Source organism: Drosophila busckii, chromosome 2L (genome assembly GCF_011750605.1).
Source record: "Drosophila busckii strain San Diego stock center, stock number 13000-0081.31 chromosome 2L, ASM1175060v1, whole genome shotgun sequence".
In the NCBI taxonomy this organism is placed as follows: Eukaryota; Metazoa; Arthropoda; class Insecta; order Diptera; family Drosophilidae; genus Drosophila; species Drosophila busckii.
Window position 1 is genome coordinate 6,807,258 of NC_046604.1, and position 16,929 is coordinate 6,824,186.

General features: G+C 41.9%; 2 protein-coding genes across 2 annotated transcripts in view; one reads left to right on the forward strand and one right to left on the reverse strand.

The window, feature by feature from the left end:
• Positions 1 to 275, forward strand: part of LOC108594508 (serine/threonine-protein kinase meng-po) — a 14,457-nt gene extending 14,182 nt beyond the window's left edge. The window contains exon 3 of the mRNA XM_033294896.1: positions 131 to 275. The gene's annotated coding sequence lies outside the window, so the exon portion shown is untranslated. The remainder of the gene's footprint in view (positions 1 to 130) is intronic.
• A 2,655-nt stretch (positions 276 to 2,930) lies between these two features.
• Positions 2,931 to 15,961, reverse strand: LOC108607767. The gene is given in 18 exon segments (XM_017998795.2): positions 2,931 to 3,325; positions 3,654 to 3,822; positions 3,884 to 4,713; positions 5,035 to 5,301; positions 5,363 to 5,948; positions 5,950 to 8,902; positions 8,991 to 9,543; positions 9,602 to 9,850; positions 9,911 to 10,086; positions 10,316 to 11,473; positions 11,532 to 11,805; positions 12,284 to 12,406; positions 12,737 to 13,075; positions 13,348 to 13,473; positions 13,542 to 13,678; positions 13,739 to 13,949; positions 14,024 to 14,167; positions 15,797 to 15,961. Coding segments are annotated over 17 exon segments (8,247 nt in total). The 5' UTR covers positions 14,084 to 14,167; positions 15,797 to 15,961; the 3' UTR covers positions 2,931 to 3,289.
• Between the last annotated feature and the right edge of the window lie 968 nt (positions 15,962 to 16,929).

Here is a 16,929-nt window from a genome sequence, read left to right on the forward strand (position 1 = left end):
TCTCCCTTTTTTTTTTTTTTTTGTTTTCATTGTTTTTTTTTCTTTTTTTTTTTTTTTTTTTTTATTTTTTTTTCATCTTTTTTTCTTTTTTCTTTTTCTTTTTTTTTTTTCCTTGATTGGGCGCTCATATCTTTAAGTGAAAGAGAGAGTTTTGACAACTTGAGAATTTGTAGATCTGTGAGATCATTTTTATAAAAAGCAACTAGAGAAGCAACTTCTCTATGCTTAAAAGTTTGTTGTTTTGGCGCAGACAAATGCCAAAACGAATTTATATATTAATAACGATATTTATGAAAATATATATAATATAGTATATATATATAACTAAATATACAAGTAGTAAGAAATGCAAAAAATAAAAATAAATAAATTATTGTACACGTAAACGGATAACTTTCCATTAGTGTTACCTTTCTAGTCTTCCGCTGCGATGGTTTTTTAAATGTATATCTATATGTGTAGTTTATATCCATATATATTTATATTTGTATAGCATGTGCAATATATGCGCTACCAACTAATGCAATTACTTAGAAGTTAATGTTATAGAGACTTAAGCGCAAATGTTAATTGACAAGAGATACGACTACATATATGACCAATTATAATAATGTTTAGCTAAGTGTTGTCTTAAATATATCTATAAACTATATAAACTATGTATACCCCACACAATATGATAGACTATCTATTTATGTATCTTGATCTTGTATATAAGCTTAACTATACATACACACACATACATATGTCTATGAAACTATTTCGTATACTTTATGCAACAAATATAGTAACATAAACTGAGTTTATATGAAAAATATCTAGCGACTGCATTTTCAATGTTGAGGTTTGCGTTTCTTAAATACACAAAAGTTCGCCATTGTAAAAACATCATAAAAATGGCGCAGCGTAAAAAGCTTTGTTGTTTAAACTATAGCTATAAATATTTATTATTTGACGCGAATTTAATTTGCGCTAAAAATCGTTTAACTATTTATTATTGTTTAGATTAACGTGCGCGCACAACGTTAATGCGGCTTTATAGTATTATAGATTATAGATTTTTGTTTTATGTTTTTTAATAGTTCGCTGCCGTGCGCTGTGCTGCGCCGAAGGTTGTGCGGCTATTGGCCACGAATGTCAGCGGTCAGGGCTATGGTAATGGTAAACATGGTGAAGACAATGAACGTGCCAAGCAACAGCGCAGAAAGAGAAAAACAGCAAAATAATGAATGAATTACTTGTTGTTGTTCCTATGGGTTTATATTTATATTTATAAACATAGCCTTTGTTGCTGGCTATGTCTGTCTGGACTGGGACAGGATGTGACGCTGTCGTAAATCTGTCTCTAATAAGCATGGCCAAGTCGAAGGTTGATTAAACAATAGGTGTGCTTGTGGCCCCCATTGAGATTATGCAGCTCTCTTTGCCGGCGGCATGTAATGCGCTTTGTAATAAATCAATAACGTTAAGTAAACGGATTGAGTGATTGATTGGCTGGCACGTTCATTTACCTGTAATTAAATTGAAGTTGAGCGCAGTGCACCTGTTCGGGCATTGTTCGCTTAAGCAATAAGCAACTTTATTTATTTTGCTACCACTCAGAGACTAGACAATTCTTTCTTTCGCTCTCACACACCTTTATGGCGCATGTTAACACTTAAAGCATTTTGTTTTTTTATGGTTTTCTTTGGTTTATGTGCAAAAAAGAAACACATTTTTTAATATAATTTTTATTAATATATGCCAAAAATAGCTTCGCATTAAAATAGTTGTATAGATTAGCGCGACACGTGTCTGTCACGCGCATTGTCCTTATTGCTCCTGTTCAAAGTCAAAATCTGCAAGCTGCTTACTGGCTTAATACATTAATGGTTCAATAAATGGACAATTTATAACATTTAATTAGCTTTTATTGGTGTAAAACTGTCTGAAATGCAAAACATGTTGTGCCGCGCGCATAAATTAAATCGAATCGCACAAAAATAGGTTTTTACGATGCCGCCAAGGCGCGTCCACTCATCCAACAACGTCGCCCGTCTATGCGAATATTCAGCTAGTTTTCATACACAATTTTGTTGTTGTTGTTGTTGATGTTAATGTTGTTGTTGCTGCTATTTTGCTAGCCATAATTTATGGATAGCATTTGCCATCTAGAATTTTTGGAATTACGACTTTGGCAAGTCGCGTCGAGGCGACAATTACTATGGGTAAAGGTAAACGCACAAAAGTATGCAGCATTAAATTACGGATTCGATCGATTTGCTAGCAAACTATTAGCAAAACAAATTCAAGCAATTATCATCGAAAAAACAATTCATAAAATATTCAATATATAAAAATATTTAGATTTATCGCTCCAAATATAACAATTAAAAAATATAACTTTTTAGTTAAATTAATACTGGAAATAGTAGACACAAGTACATATATTACCTTTTTGTTTTCACTTTTCCATATTAAATTTATTGTAAACCAAATTGCTTGGATTTAGTTGATTTTTTTTTTTTTAGATCGCATAGTCACAATTTGCTAATTGCATGATGTATTTAAATACTGGTAATTTACAATGTTTCAAGACTTTAGTAAATTTGTTTGTTGCCGCATTAAATGTTTTGCAAAAATTATAAATGTTATTTCAATGTGAAGAGACAGGGACATGTCTAAAGACCGCAAAGCTACTGCGAGCTAAGATTGATTTCAACTGCATTTGGGTAAGCTAGAGCTTAAGGCCTCGATCTCTCGCTGTAACTAAGTCGAAATGAAATGTACGCTTATTGATATTAAGTATGCACCTAAATATGTCCAAATGCATTCGAAATATATTGATTATTTTTAGACATGCTGATTCTGGGAAACATCAACACCATCTGCCAAAGCTTATCTAGGCAATATTTCAAATTTTTGAATCAAAAATGCAAACAATTCAAAAGTTTGATTCTCACATAAACTGTTTATTGGTTGCAGTTAATGCCACGTGTCTGTTTAGATGCATATTTCATATTTGGGCGAGAGTCTTTGGGTTTGCGTAGGTAAAACAATAAAAATGTATTTAATTGTGCTTACTGTCTAAGACAAATACATGTAGGTTACAGGTGTAGATTTGTATGTGAGGGTGTGGGTGTGGGTGTGTGTGTGTGCATTAACTAATGTCTAAGCAGCTGTCTAAAATGTACATACTTATGTGTATATAAAAATGTCTATAAAAATGTTTGCGATAAATCATTAAAAATTCATAAAAAAGCGCAACAGTCGATAAGAGTTGTGAGTGAAGCGTCCATCAAGATCAAGTTCAGGCTGATTTGAGTGGTATACGCTGCTTGATCACCTGTAAATAGAGAATGGACAGGGGAAAGATTTGTTTACAATTAAATACTAATAAAGGCGAAAATCAATTAAGACGCGTGTAATGTACGTCAGAGAGTCTGCGGCTAAGAATAGACGGACGATTAGCTTGTTTTTGTTTTTCATCGATCCGTGCGTCTATTTATAGTGGGGGCGGCGTGTACTGAATCATCGAATCATACGCGGGGGTCAAAACGTGTTTAGCCGCAGGAAATGCGTTTTCCGCGTAAAGAAACTCAATTAAACGCCAAGCAAAACAATTATAAGGAAATCAATAAAATAATGTACATTATTTAATGGCAAAAACAAACCTCGGAGCACATGTTCTTGTAGATCTCATCGGTGTCCCAGGGGCCGCGCTCCGGCAGGGCAATGCCACGTCTACGCAGCTCTTGTACGCAGTCGGTTAAATCGAATATGGGCAATGGATCGATGCTGGCCTTGGCCACCTTGGCCGCCAAATACTCCACGTAATGAGTGCTAACAAAAACAAGATTATTGCTCATTATTAATTTGAGTGCAATTAGCTTTAAATACTTACCGACACATTCCCGCATGTTTATCGGGCACATCACTATTGCAGACAGTGTCGACCAGACCCTGTGGCGTCTCCTTCTGCAGCGGTATGGGACAGCGTGCCAAGGCGCGCGCCTTGGAAGAGCTGCTGGGCTCATCCTGCGCCTCCACGGGCTCTGTGTCGAAGATAACTTTGTGTTCCTTCAGCAAAAATTGCAGCTGCAGCGGTATTTTGTCACGCAAGTAGAACAAACAGTTGCGTGGATGATGCGCATGCAGTCCCAGCTTGGCACAATACGGCGATATGTTGCACTTGGCGCCCATCATGAAGGGTCTGGCGCAGCCGTAGCAGAACTCAAACTTGCACTGTGTACAGGTGAAATGCATGCAACCGCCTCGGGCCAAGGAATAGCGGAACTTGCATTTGGGACAATCAATGCCATTGGTGGCCAGATGCTCCTGCACGCCCTGCGCCTGCAGCTCTGGATCGTTCTGCTGCTTCCACTCCAGGTACGCCTCACAGCTGGTGCCTTCGTGTTCGCGCTCCCAGGGCTTGCGACACAGCCCGCAGGTCACAGAGCCACAGTCGGGGCAGATGAGACGCTTCTGCTTGGGCCTGGCAAAGAAGCCAGAGGAGCATTGTATGCACCACTTGAAGTTGGGATCTTGCAGCAGCGTGCGATCGCGCAGCTTGCGTTGGAAGAGCTCGTGCACATCGTTGTCCAAAATGCTTTTCAAAAATATATCCAAATTGGAGAAATATTCCAAATGCTCATCCTCATGCTCGGACACGTTCGACAGCTCTGGCAGCTTACAGAATGGACAGCTGCAGTCGTTAATGCTGCGATCGGTGATCTGTAAATGGCAGAGCAATTTAATTATTTATAGCAATCAAAATAGTGTAAATAGAAACAACTTTGTATAAATTCTATAAATATACGTATACAATAATATAATATATATGCATATATGGAGCTTAACATTTAAATCCAAAACAAAAATCATATAATAGCAGTTTTAATATTTTTGATAAGATAGAAAGTAGAATTTTGCTTATAATTTAAATTTAAGTATTTAAATAAAATACATTTACACTGTCTTATTAAAGTGAATTTAAAAGTAGAATTATGCAACAGTCTTCTCTCTCACTCACTCTTTCTTTCTTTATGAACTCACCTGTACAGTAAAATAGCTCTTGGCACACTGCTTGCAACATTTATGCGTACACTTTAGCATGGATACAATTTGATTCATTGGATAGGTATTCATGCAGAGCTCGCACTCCTGTTGCAGCATGGATATTGCCTGATCCAGATCGGCGCACTCCTTGGCCGCCCACAGCGCTACATCCTGTCCGAACTTCATGTTCACTAACGTGGCTGCAATTTGTGCCTCCGCCAAGTTGGTGACCAGCTGCTGTTCCACATACTTGCGTGCTAAGACCTACAAAAGAAAAGAGTATATAACCAATATAAAATAAGTAAAGCTTTTGCTTTGAAGTTACCGCAGGCTCCTCAATAACGGGCTCCTGCACACTGGGATAGGCACGAAAGACGGGCATGCTGAGCTTACGCTTTAGCTGCTCAGCCTTCAGGGGCGCAGCTATTGCTGTCTGCTCCTCTTCTTCCTCTGCCTCAGAGGTTTCGTAGTCATCGTCAGAGAAGCAAGTTTCGTGATATTTCTTCTTGGGTATGCGTGGCTGTGTGCGTTGCTTAAGCAGCGCTGCTGCTGCCGCTGCGGCGCCGCTGGTGCTGGGCCCATCCGCCGTATTGAACTTGCTGATGGCCTCGCTTAGGGATTTCTTATTGGTGGCGCTTGTCTTGAGCGGCACGCGACTGTTGCTGGCGGCACTTAGCTGCGATTGCTTTTGCAGAAACTCCTGTTGTATGCGCTTGACGGAGGATATGCCCATGGGAGCGGAAAAGGATTTGGAACGCAATGGCAAGTTTTTGTTGATTGGGTTTTTAGTAGTGGGTTCGGTTTTGGGCTTGGGTATTTTGCTAACCGTTGACTTGGCTGCTTTGGGTGTGATGTTGTTGTTGCTGCTGCTGCTGCTCGAAGGCTTTGACGTACTGGAGTTTGCCTGGGAGCTTGTGCTTTGGTGTGGCTGTTTTGATGTTTACCTTTTTAGGCTCTTCCAACACTGTATCTGTGGGCGGCTCCAATGGGCGGGATTCGGAATCAGCAATGGGTGGAGAGGGAGTTATGGGTAAAGCTTCAGGCTCTGGCAGCGTTTCTACTTCTACTGGCTCCAAGACAATTTCCACTGGCAGTTCGGCTGGCCGACTTTCGATTGGTACAATGGGCGCAGCTTCCACTACAGCTGGCTCTACAGTTTCTATAGCTGATCTCACAACATTGCTGGCTGTGAAAGAAATATTCTCAGGGTCTGCGCTCAACACTTGTTCATGGTTTGTGGGCGTGACTGATAATGAAGGGCTTGTGACTGTATCAAGCGGCTCTGCTATTGGACTAAGTGTTTCAGTTGCCACTGTTTGCTCTTCGTCTTCATACTCCTCTTCATCTTCCTCTATGATGTCCTCGATTTCTGTAGCTTCATCGTCGCCTTCTAGTTCTGCTGCGCCACTTGATGCGTCTTCTATATATGACATTTGTTCATTGTATGTGCCTTCCTCCTCGCCCTCGCTGTCATACCATTCTTCTTCTTCACCCTCATCATATTCATCTGAATAATCAGAGTAGTCCTCATCGCTGGACTCAAACTCATCCATGCTTATCTCCTCGCGCATTTGTTTAATCAAACGCTGCGTATCTTCCACCAGCTCGCTGAGATTCTGCTTGGCAGGATCACCAGATGGCACAAACTCCTTGAGCACCAGCTTATCAGACACTGAATGGCTTGAGTGTGAGCTTAGCGTTTCATTGCTGTTGGACTTAAGCAGGCCAACATCTTCTGTTGTGGGCTCAGCCTCATTGAGCATAAGCACTATTTCACTTTGAGACGATGGCGCTGCTTGCTCATCGCTGTCCAGACTATAGAGCTCTGTGTCCGAGGGAGATTCATCATGCATGCGTGGCTCCTCACTGCTATGAAACTCGTTGGCATCTTCGTAAGTTTCCTCGCTGCCAGTTGGAGTAACTACAACAGTTTGTGTGTCTTCTGTGTTTATTGCTGGTGGCTTTAGATTTGTATCTAAGCTGGCAATCGCTTCAGTTTCCTCTTGAGCATTACTTGTGTCAGCTTCTGTTGTAGTTGGCGTATGTGTACTTGCTCGGCTTTCGCTACGCAGGCTGTGCATGCTTGAAGTTCTTACGGGTATTTTGGAGAAACGCTTTGGACTGCGCTTTTGCTTTATAGGCTCAGTTTCTGTCACTGTTGCTGTCGTTTCTGTAGCAGCTTCGCTCTCAATGGCACTTAGATCGATTTGAGTTTGCGGCTCATCTGTTATTAAAGCTCTTACTGGCTCCACAACAGCCATAGATGCATCGGCTATAACTACAATATTTGTTTCTGCCAATTGAGTCACTTCTACAGAAGCTTCTTCAGTTGCAACAACTTCTTCTTGATTAGACTCAATAATATTAGCAATTGGAACTTGAATATTAGTTGCTTCAGTTGCAACAAATTCCACTTGATCAGATTCCATAATATTAGCATTGGGCTCAGCTTCAATATCAATATCTTGTGCTGCTATAGACATAGCTAAGACTTCGGATTCAGCTACCTCAACTTCAGCTGGCATTGCTGCAGCTTTTGTTTCTACTTGCATTAAAGTATTTGTCTGTTGCTCATTATTGATTTCAGCTGTGGCTGCCTCAGTTGGGATTACTTTAGTCTGTGCTTCTAGTTCTTTTAAATTAGTTGTCTGGTGCTCATTAGAATTATTGCTTAACACTTTAGATGTGGCTGCCTCTACTTCAGCTGGCATTACTCCAGGCTCTGCCTCTTCTGCGGCTGCATTAGTTGACTGCTGTTCATTAGTATTATGGCTTAGCTTTGTAACTGGCTCAGCATTTGTCGTTGTTAGCTTATCTCTGTTAATTGGCCGCTGACTTTGATCGCGTGCTCTTCCACGCCTTGAACGCTTATTTCGCTTGCCAGCATCGCGACTTGTGCTGGGCTTATCATTTAGCTCGTCCTGTTGGTCCACAGCTGCCTCGATTTGTGTATCTACATTTTGAGATTGAGCAACAGCTGTTTCTACAACTTCAGGCGCTTGCTCTTTAACCTGTTGTGTGATTTCCATAGCAGGCTCTACTGTACTAGTTGCAATTACTTCTGCTGCTATCACAACTGGCTCCAGAGCTTGCTCTATTTGCTCTGGGACTTGTTCTTGTGGTGCCAAGTAGCCTTTGTAGATAATATGCTCAGCATCTTCTAGATTATCTGGTTGCCACTCCAGCTCATGCATTCGCTCAACTCCACGATCGAATTCCAATTTAAAGTTGGCGATTTCCGTAGCATAGATATAATTTGGTGGAAGCTCCTCACGTATGGAGGCTTCTCTTAGATTAGGCTTAATAACCTCTTCCATAATGTATGTGTCTGGGTCAACAGCTGGGGGTGGCGTTGCCTCTTTGGGCACACTTACAATTGGAGCTGGTGCTGGTACTTCTGTAGTTTCCATAAGCTCCTGTTCGACTTGCTGCACCAAATTGGGCACAATGTCTTGAATGTGTTGCCAGACAAAGTTCTTGACATCATCGGCGCCTTTATCGCCGCTTAGCACTTGCGGCGATCTGGGCGTGTTAATGGGACTTTTTGTTAGTATGCGCATAACTTCGGGATCTGTTTCGTAGTCCTGCTCCGGCTTGCCCTTGAATGTCTCCAGCATGGTCTCGATGGAGCGCAACACTTCTTGATTTTGCTTAGCCTGATTCTGCTCCATGGTGCCTATGAGTAACTCCAGATTCTTCAATGTACTATCTTCCAGCTGATAGGGACTGGGCGTGGCATAAGTGGACTTGGCGGGACTATGATCGTCTGTGTAGGGCGCATCAAAGGGATTGGCCAGCGCTGGACTCTCGCTGTGTGCCAGCTGCATGCAGTCCAAAGCGTGTGTGTGCAGAAAGTCATGGATATCTACACGAACAATGAGAGCAAAGTAAAAATGCAGCGTGTCAAAAGGTAAAGTGTATGATAGAGAGAGTGATGAGCTAACTGAACTAACCCGACTTGCTGTCAATGGCCACACTCTCATTCTCCACGCCATTCGGCGAGCCCCAGATGCGCATTAGAAATGGTTTGAGTTGTGTGCGATTCAATTCCAGCAACGCCTGCTCCACATTACCTTGATGCGCCGTCAGCGCATTCACAATATCCTCGCTCAGAAAGTTACCCTTGGCCGCCAGCTTGCGATACTTTTGCTGCCGCTGCTGTATGCAATCCGCTACTGCCTGCCAGACATTGCCGCCGGAGCTGCGCAATGCCTCACGCGCCTCATTCTGCGACACTGTGCCAATGGTGTTCTCCGCCTTCTCCTGGCCATATTTGGTGGACAAGCTCTGCACCGTCTGCACCAGCTTGTGCCAGTTCTCGCGCAGCCATTGTATGGGATGCAGGTCTGGTGTGCAGTACTTCAGCGCCACCTCCAGCTCCTCCACGGTGAATTTGTAGAGCTCCAGCTCTTTGAGTATGATGTGCATTTCGATTTCCGGATCACGGGCTTGATCCTGCTTATGACCCAGCGAATCGTGTGGCAGATCAAAGGGCGAAGAGGTTTGCTTGCAGTTCGAAATAAAAATCATTAAAATAATTTAAATGCTTAACTGAATAACTTACATGCTGCAGTATCTTTAAGTCGCTTATAAAATTGGGACGTCTTGTAAACTGTCCTGGGTTGAGCTCATGATTGAGCCTTAGATCGTTGGAGCTGCGATAACGTTCGTCCTGCGTCAGCTGCGAGCTGCTGCGGTAATAAGGCTGCCGCTCCAGCTTAGCTGGCTCTGGTGTTCTATAGCGCTCCTGCACAGCAGCTGGCAGCTCCTGCGGCTGCTGCGTGGGTGCAACAAAGGGTAAGGCATCGTAGGTCTGCAAGCAAATGACCTTTTAGCTGAAGTCAAACAGCCTAAGTTAGTTAGTTGCTATTACTTGTGTGGATATGCTTTGTGGTGGCGGCGAGGTGCCCATTTCACGGGCTGGAGGCGGCAGTTCTCTGGGCGGCGTGCCACCGCAGGCTGTGGAGACTTTCTTAGCTTTCTGCAGCACCTGCTCCGCCTGCGCCTGTATGCTCTCATCCAGCGTATTCCAAATATTCTCTACGGACTCTGGAATGGTATGGATGAGAGCTTTAGTACGACAGCAAATCGAAAACAAAAACTCAATGTAACTTGTAGGGGGTACTTTATGTATTTCGTTTTATCATAAATGCGTTAATTGTTTCTGGGGCTTACAGTAACTGATTGATTACAATTGTTTTAGTCTTGAGTTAAAGCGAGGAGGTTCAGGTTCAGGCCTTGGTACCCTCGAAAAATGAGATTTTCTTTTGTATCCTACCTTTGTGTATAAAGCCCTGGCCCAGTGGCTTATCGTGTGTATCGGTCGACGCCGTAGCTTTCGGCTTGGATTTTGTGTCTGTTGTGGGCTTTTTAGCAGCAGTTGAAGTAGATGCAGCTGCTGTTGATGTAGTTGTTGTTGTTGTTGTCTTGGGCTTGCTGATGCTGCTCTTGGGCTGCTCTTGTGGCTTTACAGACTTTAAGCTGCTCTTGCGCACCAGCTTAGTGTCAGGCTGGCTGCTTAGCTTAGTCTCTGGCTTTGCTGGTGCCTTTTCTTTGGGCTTTATGGGTGGCTTGCAGGGCGTCTTGCAGCATATGGCACAGATTTTAATATTAGGTTCGTTCACAAACGTGCAGAACTCACACTCCCATTCGTGATCGGGCGTTGAAGGCGGAGGTCCTAGTTCATCCTCCGCAGCTTCAGTCACAGCCTGCGCTTCGGCTTCTTCTTCACTTTCTGTAGCTGTGACCTCTTCAACAATTTCTTCATATTCCGAAGCGCTGTCCACCGCTTTGGCTGGCGCTGTAGCTGGCACAGCTTTGGGCACTACAGCTGCCGCTTGTGTGTTCTCATCCTTCATCTCTGGCTTAGGTTTGTGTGCAGCCTTCTTGGCCTTGTGCTTCTCTTTCTCTGCTTCTTGCAGCTTTTGTTGTATTTTTGCCTGCACCAAAGCGCGTGCGTCTGATCCTTCCGACTCCAGATCCGAGTAGATGCGACTCGTTTTCTGTGGTTCGCCCGTGCTGCGCTTCAAGGTGCCACCACCACTAGCATTTGAGTCTCTGCGTTCGGGCAGCCACTCGCTTTGCACTGACTTGGCTATGGAGCCACGACGATTACGCTGGCGTCCAGCTCCCCGCTGCTCTGCATCCATCTCATCATGCCCGCTTGTGTTTATGAGCTGTGAGGCGCTGGACAGACGCCGCTGCTGCCGCTGATGATGCAAATGAGCGCGTGAGGCGCTTGTCATGCCCGAACGATTGGAAACCAGCGAACGACGATCGTCTTGATCGGAGTCCTCATCATCGGTCAGCTCATCATCGACATAGCTGCTGCGCTTGCGTCGCAGCGACATCGACTTGCGACTGGGCGTGGGCGAGGCAGCATAACGCGCTCGCGAAGTGGCACGTGAGGCAGATGTGGGTGGCATGCCCATGACGCCTGCAGCAAAAGTTAAACATTAGCATTTTATACTTTTAATCAACTTGAGTGGGCTCACCTGGATGCATCATGGGGTAGCCTGCAGCGCCTGGATACATTTGAGGCATAATGCCGCGTTGCGTCATAAACACAGGCGGCGGATAGTGTGGGTGTTGCTGTTGTGGCAAGTAGCCATGCCCCATATTTAATGAGAGATTTGAGTGATTAAATTGCTGCTGCGAACCGAACTGTGACCAATCATCTGGATGTGCATGTGGATGCTGATGTTGTGGCCAGGCGCCAGCCTGTTGACTTTGGCAGCCAGCGCAGTTGAGCTGAGCCAAGGATTGTGCCTGCAAAGAGAATCAAAAGAATGTAAAAAATTAATGATTGAAAAATTAAAATAGCTCATTTATTATTAGTTTAAGTTGATTATCAATTAATTTAATGCTTTGTTTTTGTTCAATGCAGAATTTCAATATGATTTATGCTTTATGAATTTATTGCAAATAATAAAAGATATGGAGGAAAAATAAGAAATAATACAAAATGAATTATACGATATTAGCTAGCTATCAAAATATATTTTTGAGATATAAATATTTATAAATGATTGCTTAGCATTGTAGCATAATAGCAAATAAATAATGTAAATTAAATATAAGAAATTGGAAAGAGAAATAATATACAATTGATTAATAAATAATTGATGTAATATTAGTTAAATGCCAAATATTCAAATTATATATTGTATTGAAAGATGAATAAATGATTGCTTAGCATAAAATATATATTATGATTTAATTTTATTGTGTAAAGCTTGTGTCCTACCTGTTGCATACGCTGATTGGCCAACCATTGGCCGCCATTTTGTGTCTCCGCCAGCGGCCTTCGGTTCATGGTGTTGAGATTAAAGACCGATGTGCTCATTTGACGGCGCTGGGCGCCAGCGGCCTGTCGTTGTTGTTGTTGGAACAGCAAGGAATTGTGAAAATTGTGTGAGTCGTCCGATAGATCAAAATGTGATGAATTCAAACCGGATGACATGCTGCCGGAACGAAAATGCGAGGGCGATGGTGAAATGTTTGACCAATGCTCGAAGTTGCCGCCATTTGGCAAATGCTACACATGTATGTAAAATGTACATAGAAAGAGAGAGACAGAGAGAAAGAGAAAGGGAGAGAGACGACACGATTGACGTTGACAGACAATTGACGATTCACGATTTGATGAGAGGGAAACAAGCCTGAGAGGATTTGTTTGGGGGCTCATACACGGACTTACCATCTCGCTGCTCGCTGTGGACATGCTGGACTGTCCCCCATTGTGTTGTGCCTTTTGCTGGCGATAGCGCTGCTGCAGCTGCGCCATGCGATCCAGTGTAGCGCTTGCCTTGCTCTTGATCTTCTCCAGCTGCACTGAGGGCGGTCGCTGAATGGCATCGAATACGGACTTGGGTGTGGCAGAGCGAGAGGAGCCGCCAGCTTCACTGGGCGCTGGACGTGGCGGCTCGGGCAGCGGACGATTGTTCATCATGGTAGCAGCTGTTGGAGGCGGGGGCGCTGTGCCACGCCAGGCGCCTATAGATTTGTGCGAGGGTGTGGGCGAGGGCGGTGGCAACATCTGGGAAAATAATGGTTTGTTTTCTTTTTAAAAGACAATGTTTGGTTTTTCTTTTTGTTGTTGTTGTTGCTGGACAGGTATGCAAACGTTTTATTCAAAGCATTCAATAGACAATTACAAACTGTATTGTGGTACTAACTGATAGTTTAAGGCAAGCTACGCTGGCTGTTTTATTTGGTATTGGCTTGGACTACTTGGACTGCCGTAGCAGCAGTTCGTAGGCTTTATTTATTTTTGGTATGTTTGGTTTAAGAAATCGTGCAGTGGCGTACCTGATCCTTGCGGCCCAGAAACGGCGTCAACAGGCCGCGCTTGCTGCGTCTGGGTGGTGCAACTGGCGGTGCGGCGCCACCCGCTTGTGCTTTGGGTGGTATGGGCGGTGTGCCCTGCTCAACAGCCTGCCAACAATAAACGGTATACATATATATAAACAAGAATTGCTTTATTTAATGTTTTATTAACTTGCCTTGCGTACATGCTGCTTGCGCTTGGGATGTTTGTGGAACATGTCGTCGCAGCTGGCGCAAAAGATTTGTCCAGCGCACTCCGAGCAAGTGACCCAAGGATTCTGTGAGCCACACAATGTGCATTTCAACTTGTTGTCTATCAAATATATAAAGCAAAATTAGATTTTAATTGTAATTGCGCTCAAAGTTCACATGCCTGGCGTCTTGGTGCGTGTCTGCGTCGCTTTCATGGGCTCATTGGAGTACTGCTGCTGCTGGCTGAACTCGATCACTTCATAGTCGGGTTCGGGTGTGTTCTTTGCCTTTGGTGGCAGCGTGGGCTGCTTAGGTGGCATTCCATTGCTAACTGCACTGCCATTTGGCGGCGGTGGCGGTGGCTTCGGTCCAATGCGCTGATTCGCCTCGTTCTGTAATGAGCACAACTCTATTATTTTTAGCTTCCAGACTAGCATACCATAAACTGAGAGCTATGTCTACTCACCACCCAGGCGGGCATTGTGCGCGTATTTCTATTCAACAGTTGTGGTGTCGTCATCTTCATCGCTGTCGCTGTCTGCCTTTGGCACTGCAGCGTCAGTTTATGTCTTTAGACTTTTTATGTTTCGCTTTTTGCTAAACGAATTATCTAAAATTGTATTAACGCATTTTGCTGTCAGTCTTAATTGTTGCTGACAATATAAACTGGGTTTATGGACATAGTTTAGTATTTTATTTGCATTTTTAAGCTATTTATGGCAACTTCATCTTTAATTAAGCTAGCTGTCGTTTTGTATATAAGCGCAAATATTTTCAAAAATATTTTTAGCATGCTCACCTAATTTCTGCGTCAAGTCCCTAGGTGCAAATATTTGAAAAAGCAACTGCAACGCTAAATGCAAACGCCCAATCGCTGCCAGAGTTGTGCTACGAATAAGCCGTATGAATATGGGCCAAAATATATCTAAATATGTGTATGCAATGCTAAGAAATTTTGCTAGCTAAAGATAGTTTACACTGTCTTTAAAATAATTTATAAAAAATATACAGAAATTATTAATATTTATATATAATTTCGCACACTATTTATAAGTTTATTATTTAGTTGAAAACTTTGTGCGTAGAGTATAAAAGATGTCTGCTATACTACTGTGCAATATTGTTTTTGTTTATATATAAAACGCTGCGAAACGAGCATAGGCGGAAACTATGTGTGTGACTCAATTAGCGCGAGCTGTTAACATGGCTAAGTGGATTGAAAGGAAGTGAGTGTCTGCTTGAGAGAGAGAGAGAGAGAGAGAGAGAGAGCAGAGCGTAAATGAACGCAGAGATCTGAAGAGCTCTTGCTTTAAGATCTCGAAATGTAAGCTAATTAATAGTAAAATATTAAGAGAGCAGGAAATCATTTAAGAGGAATTAATTATAGAAATTAAATGCACATTTGAGAGAGCAAACGCAATGCTTGCTTGAAAATAAAACAAGAAAATGCCAAACTAAAAAAGTAATACAACAGCTTATGTTAAATATGAAATAATTGATAATATATATTTATGAAAATGCACATAGTCTGAAACAATTTCATACTTTTTTCTTTGAAGTTATAATTATTGTCAAGTTGTAAAGTCTATTTATAAGAACTCATGTCGTAAACTTTTTCCATAGCACATATTTTTCCTTTTTGTGTCACACACATTAAAGTGTTAACTATTTGTGAGCGCCGCCTGCAGTTTTTCATAAAAACGCATACACAAAAGTCTTGACCACCTTCGAAATGGTTGTCGTAGTCGTTCTTGGCATCTTCAAGTGGCAGCCGCTGCCCTGGGAGCAAACCACACACACACACACACACGCACGCACATACATAGATGCGGCTATACACATATAGAGCAGAGCACAAACTATTTTTAAACACTTTGTTGCTTTGGCTGCTTGTTAATTGCCTATATACGCGTTTATTTTTTGCACAGTCTTGCCAAAACATTTCTTTAATACAAAAAAGATTTGAGAAAAAATGCGTTGCTTATGTTTGTTTTAATTTGAATTATTGATTAGGAAGCTGTGAAGTGCCTTGAACTTTTTTCTTTCGAGTAATTATTTGATGTTTAAATTTAGTTGCAGTTATTTTTAGCACTCACACACTTTAGCATAGTTTATATATACATATATTTGATTTGATTTGATTTGATTTGATTTGTGCACCAACTGTGGCAATTGTTATTAAACATTTGATGGGAATTATTAGAGAGGGAGCTGTCAACCGCTAAATAGATACACTTACATAATTCGAATTCACTTTCCACGCCTTGCCGCACTCAAAATTGCCGCTGCCGCTGGTAACTCATGTATATATATTCTTATATATAGACTATATGTGATTGTGTGTGTATATATATAATGCTATAGGTCTGTGCCACTCGACATTAAATATTTTTGCTACGGTCTCGTTCGGCGGTCGTCTTCTAACAAACTGAATTCTGTGTGAATTTCTAAACAAATTTTTTACTACGAGTAAGTCGCCAGTTTCGAGACTTTTGTCGTCGCTATCTCGCAGTCTCTGTTGAAAGAAGTCAACGCAGCATATTTTCTCAGTTGTGTCTCCACACAAGTCTCTTCCATCATGTTTATTTCTCTTCTGGCAGCTATTTTCGGTTTCGGCTTTTCGCATTATTTGACTCGCACGCTGGCCGCTTGAAAAATTTTCGAAATCTTTTATTTTGTTGTTAAACATTTTGCAGCTGAACGTAAATATGTGACGTTGACCGCATAATTTATTGCACTAGCTTGTCTTCCTGTTTTTAATTTTATAACATTTGCTTTAATATTTTTTGACTGTCATTAAAATTTTATTGAAAATTACGAGGCAGAAAAATATTTAGGCTGTAATATTAATTGCTATTAATTTCAATAAGCATTTGTTTATGCTATTTTTAAAACGCTAATATGCCACGAAGCAAATAATAAATATGTGTACAAGCATCAATATGATTTGTTGTTGCCACAAACATAAATGAAAGTAAAGAAAACATAGAATTCCGACGCCCCACAGATTCCTTGGCAATTATGAATCTTATTGATACAGCCTTGAGTCAGTATACACAACAAATACGTTTTCTGATTATTATTTTCTATGGGCATATTGCATCAAAAGAATCCAAATAGAATTTTGTTTAGCACGTTCTCAAAGCGCAATCTGTATGGCTACAAATACAAATATAGCACCGTGTGCGTAAAAATAAATAAGTTTATTTATAAATCGCATTTCGAGCAGAGAGTTATGAATATATGTATGTACGTAATAAAGAAACAGCACACACGACAGGATGCTATGACTGGCAGCCAAGCCACGCGCAACATGTGGTATGAGTAATATTCGTATACGTATACGTATGTGTGTGTGTGAGGCAATAACTG